This window comes from Haemorhous mexicanus, chromosome 28, assembly GCF_027477595.1.
Source record: "Haemorhous mexicanus isolate bHaeMex1 chromosome 28, bHaeMex1.pri, whole genome shotgun sequence".
NCBI classification, from domain to species: Eukaryota; Metazoa; Chordata; class Aves; order Passeriformes; family Fringillidae; genus Haemorhous; species Haemorhous mexicanus.
The window spans coordinates 3,591,180-3,606,782 of NC_082368.1; the positions used below are offsets into that span (position 1 = coordinate 3,591,180).

General features: G+C 56.3%; 1 protein-coding gene across 6 annotated transcripts in view; it reads left to right on the plus strand.

The window, feature by feature from the left end:
- Positions 1-205: 205 nt before the first annotated feature.
- ZNF385C (zinc finger protein 385C) overlaps positions 206-15,603 on the plus strand; it is a 63,679-nt gene continuing 48,281 nt past the window's right edge. For 3 of the 6 annotated variants that reach the window (XM_059869591.1, XM_059869592.1, XM_059869598.1), the window contains exon 1: positions 206-315. In XM_059869591.1, coding sequence (XP_059725574.1) covers positions 279-315 — 37 coding nt within the window. In that variant the 5' untranslated portion in view covers positions 206-278. Of the gene's footprint in view, positions 316-14,092; positions 14,259-15,047; positions 15,190-15,603 lie in introns of those variants that run through there. The other 3 variants (XM_059869596.1, XM_059869593.1, XM_059869595.1) reach the window with 3 other exon arrangements.

Below are 15,603 nucleotides of genomic sequence, written 5' to 3' on the forward strand. Positions count from 1 at the left end.
TGCGAGATGCAGCCCCGCGATGCAGCTGCGAGATGCAGCTCCGGGATGCAGCACCGGGATGCAGCTGCGGGATGCAGCACCGGGATGCGCCGCCGCCGTTCCCCCTCCCACTCCGTGCGGGCGCGCAGCGCCGAGGGGGGGTTGGACCGCGGCGGCGCGCGCGCTGCCTTCATCCCCCCCTTCCTCCTCCTCCTCCTCTTCCTCCTTCTCCTCCTCCTCCTCCTCCTCCTCCTGCGAGAGCGCGCTCGCACGGCCGGGAGCGAGAAGCCGGCGGGAGGATGCTGCAGACGGCGGCGGAGCCGGGCGGCTGGGCAGGTAGGGCGGGCGGGCTGCCGGTACCGGCTGCCGCGGGGCTGGGCTGTGGGCAAGGGGAGTTTCAGGCTTAGGAAAGTTGTGGGAGGTGGGGGGGGATGCGCTGGAAAGGCCCCGGGATTCGGGATCGGGGCCGGATGTTCGCCCCGCTCCCCGCGCTCCATCCCGGCGGCAACGGGACACGGGGCAGGGGCGGCGGGGGCGGCGGGGGCGGCGGGGGCGGCGGAACCCCGGCCCCGCTGACCACCGGAGGGGTCAGGAGGGAAACTTCTCGAGCGGAACTTTAGCGAGGCCCCCCTGTCCGGCGCGGGGCTGAGGCTCCCACACCGAGCGGGACCCGGTAACCCCGGCTCGTCCCGTAACCCCCGGCACTGCGGGGTGCGCGGCGTGGGACCCCCACGGGCGTCTGCGGGACCGGGCTCTGCGGCAGCACCCGGCCGTGGGCGGCGTTGGCCCAGGAGGTGTCGAGGTTGCTGCCCAAGAGGGGCAGGGGGCGGTGGAGCGGTGCTTGGGCCCCTCCGGGCCCGGCTGTGCTGTCACCGTGCACAGCACACCCCGGAGCTGCGCGGGACCCTGCTGGGACCGGGACTTGGAGAGCTGCGCTGGGAATGGAGCCGAGCTTCTGGCTGCCTCCACGGGGACTCTTGGCTCCTATGGAAAGGACCTTCAGAGAGCTGCACAAAAGCTCGTTCTGTTGGCTCAGTCTCCGGGTGGGAGCAGCCCGGTGCCCTGGTCCAGGAATGTGGAGGCAGAAGCGGATTGACCGCTCTCCCCCGGCCATTTCCAACAGACTTTGCTGTTAACTGGGAGCGGCAGTGAGTTACGGTGGAAGCTTTTAAGGAGTTTGTATGGGGGTGGGCAGGGCCGGGGCTTGCTCTGCCCCAGAGCAACCCCCGCGGATCCCGGCACAGGGACGTGCCCGTGCCTGCCCTTGGCAGGGCGGTGAGCGCCGGTCCTGCTGGATGGGCGGGTGGGAAAACAACATCTTGGCACAACAGGCTGCGATTTGTTTGCAGAGCAAAATTTGAAAGTGCTGCTTAAACAGAGGAGATGATTCTGTGTGGAGGGTGAGGGGTCTAGGGCCTGGCATTGCCAGGTTGATTCAGCAGTGTGCACTGGCACCTTGCTGCTGGAGCTGCTCCTGAGAGGCCTGGATGTGTCTGTGGGTCCCACGAGGTATGGCAGCACCTCTGCCCCACAGGGAGCAATTTTGGGTGAAAATGTGAGGCAGGAGCTGCCCTGCCCTGCTCAGCACTGTGCACACATTGGCTTCACCCCCTGCTTACCTGGGATGTCTGAGTGGGGAGTGGACATGTTTGTGTCTGCGTGTGGGGCACGGTGCCTGAAAATAGCACCAATGGGCAGTGTGTGTGAGAGCCTGCAGATAAATGAGGCTCTGTCCCAGCTGCCAGCCTGGCTGGGAGTTTCTTCAGCCACTGCCATCCAAATCCATCACCACTGACTTTTTTTGAAGTGACTGCAGGTGTTTTCCAGTGGAGCATCCAGCCCAGTGGCTTTGCTGAATGTTTGTCACTTGTGTGGAAGGGCTCCGTGGGGATGGAGGAGCTGTGTTGGTCCCTTGTGTGATTCTGCCTGACCAGAAACTCTCCTGCCAAATGCAGAGTTCAGGGCAGGGTGATGAGTGCTGTGGATTTTGTGCTTGTTCTGTAATCTGCCACGTGCGTTGGAAAAAAGGCTGCTGTGACCCTGGATGTGGCTCTGCCTGTGAATGCACAGAGCAGGATCTGCGTTAGCAGGGCTGTGACGTCATGCCAGGCTGTGCCTTCCCACTGTGAGCCTCGTACACGAGCATCCCTGAGCTCCCATTCCTGAGCATTCCTGAGCTGGCATCCCTGAATTCCCATCCCTGAGCTGGCATCCCAGAGCTGGCATTGCTGGGCTCCTATCCCTGAGCTGGCATCCCTGAGCTCCCACCCTTAGCTGGCATCCCTGAGCTCCCATTCCTGAGCATCCCTGAGCTGCCACCCCTGAATTCCCATCCCTGAGCTGGCATCCCTGAATTCCCATCCCTGAGCTGGCATCCCAGAGCTGGCATTGCTGGGCTCCTATCCCTGAGCTGGCATCCCTGAGCTCCCACCCTTAGCTGGCATCCCCAAGCTCCATTCATGAGCTGGCATCCCCGTCCTGGCATTCCTGAGCATCCCTGAGCTGGCATCCCTGACCTAACATTCCTGAGCATCCCTGAGCTCCCATCCCTGAGCTCCCATCCCTGAGCTCCCATCCCTGAGCATCCCTGAGCATCCCTGAGCTCCCATTCCTGAGCTCCCATCCCTGAGCTCCCATCCCTGAGCTCCCATTCCTGAGCTCCCATTCCTGTGCTCCCGTTCCTGAGCTCCCATTCCTGAGTTCCCATCCCTGAGCTCCCATCCCTGAGCTCCCATCCCTGAGCTCCCATCCCTGAGCTCCCATCCCTGAGCTCCCATGCCTGAGCTCCCTTCCCTGAGCTCCTATCCCTGAGCATCCCTGAGCTCCCATCCCTGAGTTCCCATCCCTGAGCTCTCATCCCTGAGCTCCCATCATGCTTGGCTGGGGCTCCAGAGTGGCTGCTCTCTCCCCCTGCCTGAGTGCTGCTCAACTCTGGCAGAGCAGCAGCCTCTCCATGGAGAAATTGGGAGGCTGTTTAATAGTCTCAGGAGTTATAAATATTTCTGGGAGCTGGTGGCTCACTGGCCTCAGGGCTTGGACCCAGTGCTGGACTGTGGAGGGCTGCATGTCCTGGCCATGCTGGGTGAGGGTTGGGGTCTGGCTGCTCAGGCTGCTCATCCTGCTGGAGTGGGCTCAGAGCAGCCATGCCATGCCATGCCATGCCATGCCATGCCATGCCATGCCATGCCATGCCATGCCATGCCATGCCATGCCATGCCATGCCATGCCATGCCATGCCATCCCTCCCCACCTGCCTGCCTGATGTTCTCTGCACTGTTTCTGGGGGTTCATGTTCTGCCCAGCATTCCCAGCTGTCCCAGAACAAAGTGCCAGTGGGGACAGGGACAAGGACATGGACAGAGCTCATTCTGCCTGCACCCACCTGCTGTTCATCCCCATGGGCCAGCAGGAATGTGCAGAGCCTGGAGTGCTGCTGTGGCCCACCTGGCCGTGGCCATCTACAGCAATTCCAAAATTCCAAAATCACTCCTTGAGCATTGCCTGAGCATCCTCAGACATCAGCTCCTAAAGGAACCCTGGTCTTTGGGCTCTTACTTGTATTTCTGGGGATCTTCCTCTTGTTTGGCTTTTATCTGATGTTTCTGGGGAGATCAATGAATTTCTACGAGTGCACAACACAAGTTTGGTATTGACTGAACCTTTGCAGGGATGTTCCCCACCCAGCACTGGATATGTCAGTCACATTGTTTTACACTGGTGAACTCCCAGGGCTAAAAGCAAACCTGCTGTGGAAGCACCAGAGAGTCTCCAGAACGTGCCAGACTTACACATTCAAAGGGCAAAAGTTCCCTTTCCAAGCCCTGCAGCCCTTCCAACTCAGCTCAATCAGGACTGGAGTTTGAGTGTTCCAAAGCCAGAGCCCTCAGCTCTGCAGCTCTTTAATCATTTCTAGGGATGATAAAAATGCAAAAATGTGCTCCCAGAGTAGAATAATGAAGCCCATGAGGGTCTATTTGTCAATTTAGCAACGATATTGTGATGTACTAGGGCTGTTTCTTAGTATGATGTTCTGAGATTGCCTCCAAAATAGCTCCATAATTTCTGTGTCAGAAAGCCCCTGTCAGGAATTATGTCTGTGCTCTCAAGGAAACCCAGGCTGCAGCTGCACCCTAACAACTGCTCCATTTCTCTTAGAAATACAACGATTTCCTTGCCAGTCATCCAAGGGAACCTGCAGACTGAGGAGCCATGAGCTGCTCTGTGAGCAGGGGATGCCCCAGCTGCACCATTTCTCTTAGAATTACAATTTACTTGCCAAAGGGAACCTGCAGATTTAGGAGCCATGAGCTGCTCTGTGAGCAGGGGGTGTCCCAGCTCCCGTGGGAGCTTCCCTGGTGCAGGTGTTGGCATTTCAGGATGGCCTGGCCATGGCAGCAGGGCTGGCACAGGCACACCAGGCTGTGGGCACAGGGGGAGCTTTGCTCTGCATGTCTGTGGGGTGTTCCCCAAGCACTCCTGACTTCACAGGGGCTGAAGGCACAGAGAATCCCTCGCTGTCAGAGGGTTTATGGTTGTTTTTTTACAATCCCCACCACTTTTGCCCCTGCAATGTAAACAGCCCTTTCTCCAGGATGAATTCCCGGCAGGGTGCCAGGCAGAGGGGCTGGTGGTGGGCTTGGGGCCCTGCAGGGGTGGGCTCAGGAGGAGTCCTGGTCATGGGGGTGGCTTCTGGGGAAACCTGGCTCTGGTGAGGGCTCTGAGCCCTTGATACAGAACAGATCTGTGCTGCTTTGAAATGGGAGCGTTCCCGAGTCGTGATTTTCCCTGGCCTAATTATGGAAATTTTTTAATTAGTTGATAAGAAAGATCACTGGGAAATTGCAAAGGAAACATTTTGAGGTGAAGCCCTAATCTGTGCCTGGGTCTGTCTGCAGTCAGGAGCTGCTCCAGCTGCTCAGGCAGCAGGGGCTGGGCTCGGGGTGCTGAGGGAGCTGGGCGTCCCTGCTGCTTCCTTTGGTGAGGCTCTGGGTTCCTCTGGTGTGATCCTGGCAGCTCTGTGCCAGCTCTGCTCACTCCTCTGCCTTGTGCCCAGCCAGGGGATGAGCTGGGGGCTCTGCTGGGGATCAGGCTGATGCCACTCTGTCTCCAGTTTGGGTATTTCTGGGACATCTGGCCACTGCCTCTTGCTCTGCATCAGGGGGGTGAAGGAGCTGTTGGATGTGGGTGGGTTTGGCCTGTGTAGGATCATAGGGGTTCTCATCTTCCTATCACCCCAGTTCTGAGGGCTCTGCTGCCTTGGACCTGGGAGAATTCTGCCCTGGGGACATCTTCGGTGACATCTTTGTAAAACCACGGGGCAAAGGGCTAAGAGCTTTTTTTGGAGGATATTTTTCTCTTTATTTGTTGAAGCAGGAGAGACTGCATGGAACCAGTGATTTGCCTCTTGCCAGCTGCCACTTGGCTCTTGCAGGTGCCAGTGTGCTGCTGCCCTGGGTGTCCCTGCCAGGACCAGGACCAGCGTGGCAGAGATGCCAGTGGCCATCACTGGTGCTGACTGGAAACCAGCAGGGCAGGACCCCAACCTCCTGGTTTTGGTGGGTGTGGGTAACTTCTGACACATTTTTAGAGGCTTGGGATTTTTTTTGTGAACTTTGTGTGGTTTGCTGCCCTTGGTTTCCTCAGCCAGGTGCCCAGGGGGCGTCAGTGCTGTTTGTCTTGGTCGGAAGCGCTGCTGCTCTGCGCTCCTTTGAAGGGCTGACGGCACAGAGCCGGTCTGTGCTCTTCTGAGGAGCCTGAAACGCCTGTAGGAAAAAAAAAAAATCATAAAATTCCCAAACAAGGGGAGCTTGTTATGGTGCCAGCAGGAGACTGGGAGTGGCACAGAGCGGCTGCTGGGGTGGGGCAGTGGCTGCCCCCGGGGCAGGTTCCTCCACCTCGGAGCCCTCCCACCCAGAGCTGGCTGTGCTTCCTCTCATGCAAAGCCAGAGCCTATAAATATCCCAACTCCAAATTTTCAAGAAGTATTAGGAACTCTCCAGGCTTATTTTTGAGGGCTGTTATGAAAGGGTTTTAGAGGATTAAAGCTCTCCCAGATTAATCTGTGCTCAGCAAGGGCAGTGCTGGCACCCCAGGCGTGGGATGCAGGGGGTTCACCATCAATCCTGGGCTCCCCACTCCCCATCTGGCTGGGAGATGGGGCAGCTGGAGTGTGGGGCAGTGGGGAACATTTCCACAGAGCCATATTCCCAGTCCCCCACTTCTCCCAAGCCCCACTGAACCCCCCAGACCCAGCCAGCATCTGCAGGGCTGCAGGTTTGCACAGGCCAATGTCAAATTTCTGTTCCCTCTGGTTTCCAGAGGAGCTAATTAGCCAACAGGTGTAATAACAATTTAATAAGCGTGTCAAAGAAGTGAGCCAGTTGTGGTGTAGAGCCCACTGTGCATTTGGAGGAGTATTCCAAGGGCTGGGGATTTGCCAGATGGGAAAACAGCAATTCCCTTGTCCAGGTTGGGGTCTGTCCATCCTGGGGCTGTGCAGGAGCTCACTCCTGGCCTGGAGCTGCTGCAGAGCTTGGGGAGGGACCTGGGACTGGCACTGCAGGGCTCACAGCTGTGCCAGTCTCACCTTCCTGGCCAGGAGGGGAGGAGATGGTGACTTGTGTGCTCCATTGCCACTGGAAGGCAAAATCAGTGCCAGAGTCTTGGGGCAGGATGGGCACTGACCAATGCAGGGATGAGGCAAAGGGGTTTAGAGACACCTGGCAGCCACCTGCACCTCCAGGGCTGCTCTGCTGCCAGCACTGCTGCAGTGCCAGCGCTGCTCCCACGGGCATGGGGCTCTGGATTTCCTCCCAGGGAAGTGCCAAGGTGGCTTCTGGTAGCAGAAAATCAGCTCCAGCACCTGCTGGCTCTTGGCATCTGCTGGGAAAACTTTTCAGTTTGTCCTTGGGAGCTCTTCTCCTCCTGAGGATTTGGGCAAACCCTCTGGCAAGAGCACAGTGGTGTGTGGCAGAGCTGCTGGCAGGTGGCAGGATGCCCCTGAGTGCCCTGGGAGCAGCTCCCCACTGGCCACCCACCCCAAGGAGCTTTTCCTTCTCCTGCCAGGGGTGGGAACCCAGACCCAGCTGAGGGATTGCTGGCTGTGGAGTGACATGATGCAGGATCCTTGGGGGGTCAGGGTGGTGTGATGCTGTGGTGCCAGGCAGGGTCCCTACTGGGTCTGGTGGAAGGTGGTCTCAGGTCTTGAGGGGCTGCAGAGGGTTGTGGATGGCCCTGCTGAGACAGAGACTGCCCCCAGCACAGGGATCCTCATGTGGGCAGGGCAGGCAGGGTCACAAAGAGCCTCTGTGGAGGATTTGGCCTCTCCCTGCCTGCCCTGGCTCCAGGGATGGGTGTAAATCAGTAACAGAGAGCAGGAAATCCTGCAGAACCCAGACCCTGCACTGCTGACCCTGTCACCCCCAAACCCCTCCTGCAGTGGGGTCAGGCACTGGCTGCCCAGCACTGCCCACTGCCAAGCTGGGTGCCAAAAATCCTGCCTCTCTTCACCTGCTGACAAGGCGTTGGAAAAGGGAGAATTCTTTAAAACATAAAACAAATAAAATTAGGTCTTCTGGTAAGGGATTAAATGGGGGCCCTCAGCTGTATTTATAGAAGGTTCAAAAGTAAATCTGTTCCCAGACTGAATAAATATTTTGCTCAGGCAGGCACGAGCTCCAGTTCATCTGTCTTGCAAAGACTTGAGTGAGAGGGGAATTGATTTTCTCCAGCCTGAACAAGGCAAGAGCCTCTCAGACCCAGATAGGGAGTGAAGTCCCATTATCGGCTGAAATGGGGAAGCAGCTGGGAAATCATTAAAGAGAAAGCAAAGACAAAGCTGCTTCAAGGAGGTGACAATTCTCTGTCCTCCGCGGTGGCTGGGGCTGCCAGCCCTGAAGCTGCTTTGGGGCGGTGTCGCTCTGCCCCCATGAGAGAGTTTGGTGGCGCTGGGTGACATTTTGCAGGTGCCCGTGGGAGAGGGGAGTGGCTGGCGCTGGTGGCGTTGGTCACACGGGTGGTGAGATTGCACAGATCCCTGCTCAAGGGATGGCATGGGGGCACCTGTGCGTGGCTCCCCTGGATGGAGGGGATCCACCCAGGTGTGGTGGCAGTGCCAAGGACATTGACATCGTTCTGCACTCCTGCACGGGTCACCTGGAGGTGCAAACACACCGACACAGGGCCGGAGCTGCTCTCACAAGCCGGGTTGCTGCACTCATACGCCTGCTGTGCTGTGGCTGCCCTGTCTGTAAGGATGAGAGGAAACTTCTGGCACGTCCCTGTCGCTGTCCCCAGCCTGCAGGATGCTGCCATTGGTCCTCAGGCTGATGCAGGTGGTCCGGGCAGAGGTTCCTCTGGCAGCGCCGGGTGCTCAGCACAATTCCAGCTCAAAGAGCTCCTTAATTCAAGCCGGCACCTGGTGTTTGCAGACATCGATTACCGCCAAAATAAGAGCTCAGTGCTTTGCTCTTGATCAAGGCAGCTGCCAGGCCAGTGCCAGGGCGGTGTGAGCTGCTCAGCCGGGGCTCCCGGGGCTCCCGGGGCTGCTGGGCCTGCTGGGGCCACCGGGGCTGCCGAGGCTCCCGGGGCTCCCGGGCCTGCCGGTGCCACCGGGGCTCCCCAGCTCCCCGCGGCTGCAGCGCTCCCTTTGCCTTCTCCCAGGTCAGAAAGGAAACAGTAAAAAGGAGAATGAAGAGCAAGCCAAAGCCCTTGGCAGTGTTTTCCAGCTTCTCCTCTCTGTTTTCCGTGGCAGAACCGCATCAAACAGATGTTGCCTGCAAGAAGGTGCCCAGCCCCAGGTGGGTGCCCGGAGCTGGGACGCGGTGAGGGAGCGGTGGCGGTGCCTGGCGAGAGTTTGCTGGGTGAGCTCTGTCCGCCCCGCGCTAAAAAAAGGCACGAAATGAACAAAATTATGCGTGAGTCACAAATCGTTCACCCGCTGCTTTAGTCACCAGCGCTCCCACACCGGGGGACGCTCGCTGAGGGGGCACAAACCGAGCTGTCACCGCGTTCAGTGCCTGTGGCCGAGAGCAGTGAGGAGCTCCTGCGGCACTCACAGCTTCTGACACCGCACAGACCATCCACGGGCACAGGAGCTGCTCCATTAATGACAGCTCCCTGATGAACGCGCTGATTAATCGCGGCCGTGCGCTGCCGGGGCGTGCTGCGTGCGGAGGTGGTGGCAGGGGACAGCTGCAGTGACGGGTCACTGTCCTGGCCTCTGTTCTCCCACGGGCACACCGAGGGACACACCGGGGGTGGCACCCCCTGCTTAGCCCTCCGGGGGGTGGGGGTGGGGGCTCCGTGCCTCAGTTTCCCGTCTGCCGCTGCTCCCCAGGGTCCCCCACCCAACACGGCGCTGTTTTAACCCGCCGTGCCGGAGCCAAGCGTGTGTGAAAGAGCCTGTCTGAGCTCAGGGAAGAGCCATAAAGGGCCTATTTATGGAGCTGGCTCCTCACAATGTTTTCAGACACAGCCCTCGCATGTTTTCATAACAGCAACGCCTCCGCCTCTCGCCGGCTCCGGCGGCGCTCAGCCTCCCGCCGCTGTCCCCCGCCCGCCCCGGGGAACCGGGAGCCCTGGCAAGGGGCTGGAGGCTGCGGGGCTTCCCCTTGGCATCCCGGTGCAGCCCCGAGGCAGCTCCAGGGCCGTGCCTTGGCCGCCTGTCCCGTGCTGGCTGCGGGCTGGGGCTGTGCCAGGCAGGGACACGCCTGGCACGGGCGGGCTGCAGACGGAGCTGGCAGCGGCCCCTCTGCCCGGGCTGCCCCGCCACCGCCTCCCCATTGCCTGCGTTAGGAAAATTAACCCACAAACATCAGAGCTTCGTGTCCAAAAAGGAGACAGAGGAGTCCTTTGACTTTATTCGGATAAAGGGAGAGGCCATGGGACATTCCCCTGGGGTCTCTCCAATTTTTGGAGGATGCAGCCTCCCTTTTTATCCCAATTTCCCGGCCTCATTTCCCTCTCTCTTTCCCCATTGGCTGAGGTACTTGGGAGGTTCAGACTTCCCAGAACACCTGATACCAAAAACTTCCCTCTGATGTGTAACCCTCCCTTTTAATTTTTAATTCTTACAGAATTTAGGGGTTTTTCTTCCCCATTATTTCTTTCATCTTTCAATACATAATTTCATTTCTCGGCAAACCTAAATATATTTTTCCATTCATCAATCAGTGGAATCCTTCCCACTGTTTCTTTTATCTCCCAGTGCTGGTTTTATCTACCAGCAGGCCCCACAGCTTGTTTGGAAAGACAAATCTGCTATTCCTCTCACTGGAATTCGAGCAGCAGCTCCCAGGTTTCACCCTGGGAATGCCCTGAGGAAGGAGCAGCCTCTGCCCCAGCCGTGGCTCACTGGTGCAGCTGATGTTGTCACTGTGATATTTTCTGAAAAATCCCTTCACCAGGATTTCTTCTCCTGGCAAGATGAGAAGCCTCAGCTTCTCCACGTTTTGCTCCTCTGGAATGTGATTTGGAGAATTGTTCACCCAGCATGTGAATTGTTTTTAATTAATGACCAATCCCAGTCCAGCTGTGTCAGGACTCTGGTCAGTCATGAGTTTTGATTATTCATTCTTGTCCAGCCTTCTGATGTCTCCTTTCTCTTTTTTTAGTATAGTTTAGTAGATAATTTTCTTTTAATATATCATAAAATAACAAATCAGCCTTCTGAGGACTTGTAGTCAGATTCTCATCTCTCACCTCGTCCTGGGGACCTCACAACACCACGAGAGATGTGAGCCATGCCCAGCCCAGCTCTGTCTCCCCCCTGTGCCAGGTACCCTCTGGTGACAGCGTGGTGACAGCAGTGGCAGTGTCATGCACAGAGGGAGCAGGGAGAGCTCTGGGAGGGAGCAGGGGTGGGGCTGTGTCCTGGCAGGGAGGTAAGCAACTTTTCATGTGTAAGAGCCTGAATGAGAGATGCAGGACTCCAGGTGGCTCTCCAAAATGCAGTTTATCCCATCCAAGGTGTTCCAGCAGTCCAGGGTTGTGGGTGACAGAGCTGTGCTCACAGCTGTCAGCTCCAGCTGCAGGCAGGCCTGGACACCCTGAGTTTTGGTTACAATGCTTTATAGACTTTTCTTTGCTGAGCATCTTAATAGAGTAGAACCAATCTATACCTTAACTTTTATCTATGGCCTATCATAACTACTCTAATTACCACATTCATGTCACTGTTCTCCAGTCACTCACACTCAGTACATTAAAGTTTAAGCCGGAAGTTATTTTTCAGTTTTCTTGCAGTAGAAAATTCTGAGACCTTTTTTCTACTTGCAACATCAGCAGGCTTGTTTGCCTGTGCTCTCTTTCTGCTTGGTAAAAACATCTTCTTGTTTGGGGTGGGTTTATCCTTTGCTCTAAGCCATAAAAACCCCTTCTAACTAACACACCCTTTGTCTCCTTGGTTATCCAGCAAGACTGGCTCAGCAATTCTTTTCTTCTATATCAAAACTTGCTTCCATCTTTATTCTTTCATCAAACTCTACATTCAAAAATCTTTCTGCTAAGAATACATATCTGTGAGACTTTCCTGTCAAACTTTCATCCTTCCCAACATCATGAGTCCATTTTGGAGTTCCTTTCAAACAGGAGCTCTGACCCACCTGAGCTTGTTAAATAACCTTGGTGGTGCTGCCCAAATAAACACTGCAGCTGCCACCTGCACTGCCAGCCAGGGCTGGCTGCCCTCTGCCCTTCTGGGAGCAGAGGTTTCCCAGTCTAATTGGACACACGTGCTTCTCTGCTGACTCCAGTGACCTCCAGCACAGCACAGGATTCTCACACTGCAGCAGCTGGGCTCCTGCAGCTTCATCCCAGTGCTGCAGGAGCAGGGCTCTGAGTCCTGGGGCAGCCAGGAGAAACCAAACCGTGGTGAGAGGAGGGAATGAATCCAGGCCATGCTTGTCACTGAACTGATTAAACCCGAGCTCTGAAACTCTTCTTCTGTCCTCTAGCCAGTGAGCAGTGTATAACTTCATTACTGCACATCCAGGAGATGCTGAGGGATGTGGGCAATTCATTATCATCTGTCCCATTTCATTTCCCTGCCTGTCAGCTCTGGCATCCTGCTGTTCACACACAAGTCAGGGTTTCAAGGTGTGAACTGAGGCTGAAGGCCAATGCTCCTGCAGCACGGTTCTTGCACCCTCATCACTCTTGGGGACCCCCCAGCACCACGTGGGGGGCCTCAGGGGTTTTGTGGCACCCCTGGGTATGGCATCATCATCACCAAACTCAAAGCTTTAGGGGCTTGACTGTCAGCAGGGACCTCGTGTGCTGGGTGTGCAGCATCATCCTGGGGACCCCCAACCCTCAGTCAGGGGAATGCAGAAGTCAGGGATGGTTTTAACTGGTTTCTGATGCCCCTCTTAATGATGGCTCTGGTGCCATGGTGCTGTCCCCTGTCAGACAGGTCCTTCCTGCTGTCCCCCCCAGGCTCCTCCCCAGCCCCAGGGCAGCAGCAGTGGGTCCTGCTGGGCTCTTGCCTCAGATCCTGGTGACTAATTGCTCTGCAGAAAGCATTTCTCACAAGTTTCTTTCATAAGAAACGGTAACAAGGCTTTGATTTTGCTCTTCTTTTCCTTTCTCCCTGTCTTTTTTTTCTCCCTTCCTACCCCAAATGCAGAAGCCCCTTTGATCGTGTGGGTAACAAGCATCTCTGTTTGTGCTGGGGAGTTGTCAGTGTGCTAACATGACAGCACAGTCTCCTTGTCACCTCACACACAATGAATTATTCCTTCCACTCTTTCTTTGCACCATCTCTGGGATAAATTACTGCTCCCAGATGGGCTCATCACCCAGTGGAGCATCCCTAACCTCTGAGATGATCCCTGCCCTGCATGGAGTGCTGGCCACTGCAGCTCACCCAAGGCTGCAGCAAAACATTGGAGTGGGGAATTGTCAGCCTAGCTTGAAAGCAAATTGCTTTGCCAATTTATTTTCTTTCTTGTGTATGAACATATTTTTCTTAAAGGGATGCTGTCACATTAAATATGGAGCTGCCAACTGCAGGCATTAAAAAATCATGGGTCGTCCCATTTTCCTTCCTCCCACTCTAAATTCTGAGAAAACAATAAATTGGGGGTTCTTTTTACTTGTCATCTGCCTTTCAGCTCGAGATGCTTCTGCAAACTTCTCCCAGCAGCTGGGAGGTTTGGGAGCTTCAGCCAAGTGACAAGTGCCAGGGATCTGGGGCAGAGGGGCTGGCACTGGGCTGGCCCCTCAGCCACATTGGGGTGTCCTGCTGTCCCTGGACCCCTGGGGGTCCCCGAGGGCAGACCCAGAGCAGTCCTGGTGCCCAGGAAACTCCCCTGCCACCACAGCTGATGGGACTGAGCCATGTGCTGGTAAGGAAATCTTCCCCAAATCTGCCCGTGAAGGGCACTGTCCACTGTCAACAAGTGGCCTGGATGCTGTGTCACTTTGTCACATCTCCTGTGACAGATGCAGAAAGTCCCTTGCAGCCTTTTATGTTTCCAAGCCCTTTATTTTAGGGAAGGCCATGGAAATAGTGTCGTTGCACTTGGACAAAGTGTGTTTCCGTGCAGCCCCTGCTGAGGTGGGGAAGGGAATCGGGCATTTGTCACACTGAACTACTTCATGGAAGTTTCTGGAATGTGTGTCTGATGGGTCTGGGATGGGAGCACGTCTGATCTGGTGTCAGGTATCAGAAATCTCTCATATGTAAGAGATCTGATTGAAAACAGGTTCCAGATGGGGCTGGGTCAATGCTTTCCCTTTTTTCTGCTGCAGCAAATCTCCCTCCCACAGCTGCAGGTAGGGATAAGTCTCTTGCCACTCTCTAATATTTAAGAAAAATCTCTTCCAGAGCTGCACAGTGCTGCAGCCTCACAGCTCAGCAGGGCTCAGCTGCCCCCCAGCCCCACCACGTGGGCTCCAGAGCCTCCCCCAGCAGGGTGTTTGATAACATTGATTTTAATAAAGCTCTGGGCTTGTTTTGATGGACAGATCCAAAGCACTACATGGATTTAAACAGATCCCATTGCAAATGTCTCTATCTGATACCCCTGGCGTGACCAGACTGCAAATGTCACTTGCTTAGCACTATCAAATATTTAATTTGCCTTGTAATAGAGGAGCCTTTGAGAGCTCCAGCTTAAGCTGGAGGTCTCCTGTTAGCCAGCAGCTCTCCACAAATTCACTTAAAAGCCAATTTCTGCCCTGAAAAGCTCCTGAGCCAGATGTGGGAGTGAGGGAAGCTGGGAGGGAGGACTGTGCCCACCTCTGCTGAGGGACCTGCTGGAACCCTGCTCATCACTGTAAGTGCTCGTGGTGGGTCCTCACCTCTGCCAGGGAACTCGTGGGTGGAGGAAGGGGATTGGCAGTGCCATCCCGTGGTGTTTGTGCCCATGCTTGTGGTGTTGTGCCTCCAGTGGCACCGCTGCTGACCCTGCTCTCCAGGCCTGCAGTGGGGGAGGAGGTCCCCAGGAGCTGGCCTGGATCTCATTCTGGATCCTGCACTTGTGGAAAATCATCTTTTCTGGGAATTTCCCTGGGGCAGCTTCAGCAAACAGCGAGGGGAGCACGAGGTGCTGCCAGGGCTCAGAGTCTCCCTGGGCATCACCAAGTTCTCTGTGCTTTATTTATTTATTTATTTATTTATTTATTTATTTATTATATCACACAGTGGCCCTGTGGGACCTGGCTCTGCCCTAACCTTTGTGCTGACCACAGGAATCCTGAAGGATGCTGTGATCTTGGCAGGTTCTCCTCATCCAGCAGAGATCCTGGGGATGCACAGCCAGCGAGGGGGTGAACCATGGAGCCTCAGCCCTTCCTCTCCCACTGCTCCCTGCTCTGTGCTCACACCTAGAGCTAAACCCACGGCTGGAATGTCTCACTCCCCGCTCTGCTGTTTTCCCTGCTGGGCTGAGAGCAGGTGGCACTGCCCAGGTTTTGCTTCCCAGAGCAGACAGGCAGAGAAGCAGCGCTGCTCCCTCGCTCCCTCGCTCCATGGTGTCTCCTTCAGCTGGGTTTCAGCTGTCCTCGCTGCCCGGGAGCGGGGCTGGGATCTGCTGATTCAGGGGACAGGCAGCCCTGAATGCGGTGTTAATGATCTTGATGTGCAAAGGAGAGGACAGGCGCAGTGGCACCGGGGGAGCTCCCTGCCCTCCCTGGAGGCTGCAAGATGTCCCACTGCCCTTCAGCCTGTGCCAGCGGGGCTGAGGGGAGCCCTAAGAGCATCTGAGGGTAAGAGCTGGGCATCTGGGGGGTCAGAACTGAGGGTTGTGGGTGGTCTGAGCCCTGTGTGTGCCAGGAGCCAGCCTGCAGTCCAGAGCCCTTGAGGAGAGACAGCTCACACTAATCCTTGCTCTGATGGTTTATGGACTGATCCTAAAATGTGCCTCGCAGTGGCATTAGCAGAGCATATGGCAGAGTTTGGGGGCAGCTGGTTTGTGCAGTGTTATGAAATGCTGGAAGAGCTGCAGCCATGGCCAGGCCCTCCAAAACCTGCACCCTGCCTGGGTCTGCTCAGGCCAGCACACTGGAGCATCTCCTGATGCTACAGCAGGACCCCTGGGCCACCTCCATGGCCAGAGCAGAGCCCCCTGTGCCCTTCCCATCCCTCCCCCAGCACCCAGTGCCTCTTTGGGAAGTTACACA